This window comes from Etheostoma spectabile, chromosome 15 (genome assembly GCF_008692095.1).
Source record: "Etheostoma spectabile isolate EspeVRDwgs_2016 chromosome 15, UIUC_Espe_1.0, whole genome shotgun sequence".
NCBI lineage: Eukaryota > Metazoa > Chordata > Actinopteri > Perciformes > Percidae > Etheostoma > Etheostoma spectabile.
Window position 1 is genome coordinate 7,888,297 of NC_045747.1, and position 2,928 is coordinate 7,891,224.

General features: G+C 37.7%; 1 protein-coding gene and 1 long non-coding RNA gene across 4 annotated transcripts in view; one reads left to right on the forward strand and one right to left on the reverse strand.

Annotated features, from left to right (window-relative positions):
* Nucleotides 1-1,416, reverse strand: part of ern1 (endoplasmic reticulum to nucleus signaling 1) — a 23,239-nt gene extending 21,823 nt beyond the window's left edge. For both annotated transcript variants that reach the window (XM_032538151.1, XM_032538152.1), the window contains exon 1: nucleotides 1,146-1,416. In XM_032538151.1, the coding sequence (XP_032394042.1) occupies nucleotides 1,146-1,223 (78 nt within the window). In that variant the 5' untranslated portion in view covers nucleotides 1,224-1,416. The remainder of the gene's footprint in view (nucleotides 1-1,145) is intronic.
* A 79-nt stretch (nucleotides 1,417-1,495) lies between these two features.
* Nucleotides 1,496-2,453, forward strand: LOC116703429 (uncharacterized). 2 transcript variants are annotated; one of them, XR_004335430.1, is made up of 4 exons: nucleotides 1,496-1,761; nucleotides 1,867-1,961; nucleotides 2,136-2,179; nucleotides 2,326-2,453. It is a non-coding gene; the product is annotated as an uncharacterized LOC116703429 (long non-coding RNA). The 2 variants fall into 2 exon arrangements; XR_004335429.1 differs by having other exon boundaries at nucleotides 1,497-1,761; nucleotides 2,136-2,453.
* The last annotated feature ends 475 nt before the right edge of the window (nucleotides 2,454-2,928 follow it).

Sequence of the window (2,928 nt, forward strand, 5' to 3'; positions counted from 1 at the left end):
ATATATATATATATATATATATATATATATATATATATATATTTTAACGGTCTAAGGTCCAACCACATAGATTGTTGTGCAAGAATCATCATGCACAACAATATCTTTGGGGAGGAACTTTTTTAGGGACTACAGATAATGCACACCTACTGCATCTGTCCTGCTAACCTCAAATGACAGTAGCCATCTAATCAACTGAAAGGGAAGGCTTTCATTAAGTCATCAAGCATCCTTTAAACTTGCATTACCCTTCTATTTTTCCGGTATAAATATGTCTTCTGTTTTTAAGTGTCTATGACAAGTATTTACGTCTATACAGACATCTATTGTGCCCAATGTCAAAGACCAAACTTTCACCAAGACATCAACCTTGCACTGCCTGGTTTGCAACACTTGCATCATTTACTGTGCAGGAGCACTAAAATACTGACAGCTAAGTTTTAAGGTTGCTGCTTATATGCAAGCAAGAGACTTGTGTTCAGTCTTGTGGTAAGATAAGGAGGTGTTAAGTTAACATGCAAGCAGTAGAAATATTAGCATTTCACCCAGCCTTGATAAGGCCTATGTTTCACCAATAATAACACTAAATTGGCTTTTCTTTTTAATTCACTAATACTTCACCTTCACTTGGGTGGAGTCGATGACAAATAATGTTGGGAAAGCCTAGCTTTAAAACAAAATTATGAACATGCACAGCAAATTCCCATAGTTCCCTAACAGAAAGATATACAGTATATTTTTTAAAATACACCTACTAGTTTCCAGAAAGAATATGGACATCTAAGTGTCATGTTTTGAACGTTTCTGTTATTTGTGACACTGGACTAATGAATTGGAAATGTTTTACGTTGATAACAATGTCGGCAAAGTTAACTGCAGGCTTTCTACAGCATAGCTATACTTAAATACTAGCTAGTGCTTTGAGCCAGCTAGCTAACGTTTATGTTAGCTTGTATCAAGTGAAGAAAATGCGCAGCGCACAGACCCAAATAAAAAGGTTCACTGAATAATATATTTAACTTTGGACTGTCACATTTTTTGGCACCAAAGGCAGAAATACCAACCCAACGGGAAGTGTAGTTTAGCGGGTAACTCCTAGCTAATGTCATCTAACTTAAGCTTGTTATCCAGTTAGCCCCTCTTACCTTTTGTGGGAGACCAGCGCAGCAAAGCAACGCCAAAACGCACCACAACAGGGCCCGACTGCTCACTGTCCAGTCCATATTTTCTGGTCTCAAACCGGGATAGACAGCTGGTCCTAACGGCCGTTGACTACATAGAAAACGTGTTTGGGCTCCCAACCACAGATTATGAAATTATTTTAAATCAACGCTGTGATGTTGAAGGCACTGAGCCAGCCAGCAGCGGTGAATACAACGTTGGATCCGCTTCTTCCTGAAATAAAATGTGTGGGGGTTGAACTTTGGGATAGATATCCACACAAGTGGAGGAGGGGAAACGAACAGTCCGTATGAGCCAATGAGAAACGACCCAAAGACACCGGATGTGCTATAAAACCGTTCCGGAGGACATTTTCTGTACATGTTGCAGAAGACGTCCACTCTGTACACCATGCTTTCTCCATTCAGGCTCGAAATATTTGAATTTAACATGGCTAGGAAAAGCGTGTTAGTGTGCTTATTCTTAAGTCAGTATTATAATACATGACTTAAGTGCGCAGAAAATGTACTTTAGATCTTAAAGCATTATAGTGCATGTTGGAGCGATGCGACAAGGCCGCAAAAGCGTGGAAATGCGGAGGTAAGTTAGCGATTTTTTTACAACAATATGGTTAATTTACTATAATTACTTTTCTTTTTACAATACACTTTTTACAATTTCTACAATATGTTGTGCGGTCCACAGGACCTGTAATAAACTCTGATCCATGCGGTGGTTCTGAGCTGTCTCCACATCTGCACGAGGTCCGAAGGACGATGGTCCGCCATGACTTTTGACGAGTGAGTATTTATCAGTTTTTCTTTTTTGTTTTTGTTTGTTTAATGAATGATGATTAACGTGCGTTAGACTTCTGAAAAAAAATGAAGTCAACATTTAATCTGACTTGACCACAAACACCAGTCTGGTGTGCGTATTTCAATAATCGTGTTCACTAATATATTTCCTATTTACAGGAAAAAGGTTTGAAGTGTGGATTGATCCCAGCAATGGCAACATGGTAAGTATATTTTGGGTAAGCAGGAAGTTACAAATAATGCTCATGGTTAGACTTCTGATTTTATAAATATAACAAGTCTGACATGGCTCACCGAATGTCTTTAATGATGTTTCAGTAACTATGTATTTTTTTCTTCTTCTCTGCAGCAGTCAGACTGCGGTGCTCTGGAAATGGACAAGCTGTAAATTATAGCTGACATGAGGACTCAAGTTTAAAAATATATTGGAATTGTGGGAGTATAATGTCCTGTATGAATAAAGCATTTCTAAACCAGGGCAGTATTGTTCATTTCTTCCACTTGCATGTTTTGGTAAATTTGACTTGTAGGCACTATAGTTTGAACCTGAATAGCTTTTACCATGGCTATTCACAAGGTCAAGACTAGTGCAATATCATGTCTTGTTATAACTGGGGTTTCTTGGCAATTTTACCAAGTCTCTCTTTTAAAAGCAAGTCACAATCTAAATGCAGCAACTAAGAACTTGAAGGAGTTGGTATTTTGAATAAGTGTGCAGTCCTTACTGACTCGCATCATTATAAATCTGCTTATGGATGTACATTTTCAAGTGTTTTCTCACCACTTTTTTTTTTTTAATAGGAAAAATGATCAGTCAAAAATAATTACATTAATCATTGCAGACCTTGAATGTAAAATAAAGCCAATCTTGATATACAGATGGGTGGCTTCTGATGAGAATTTGACATTGTCCTTAAATTTTCTCATGTCAAACCACAGTGAAGCACAAATC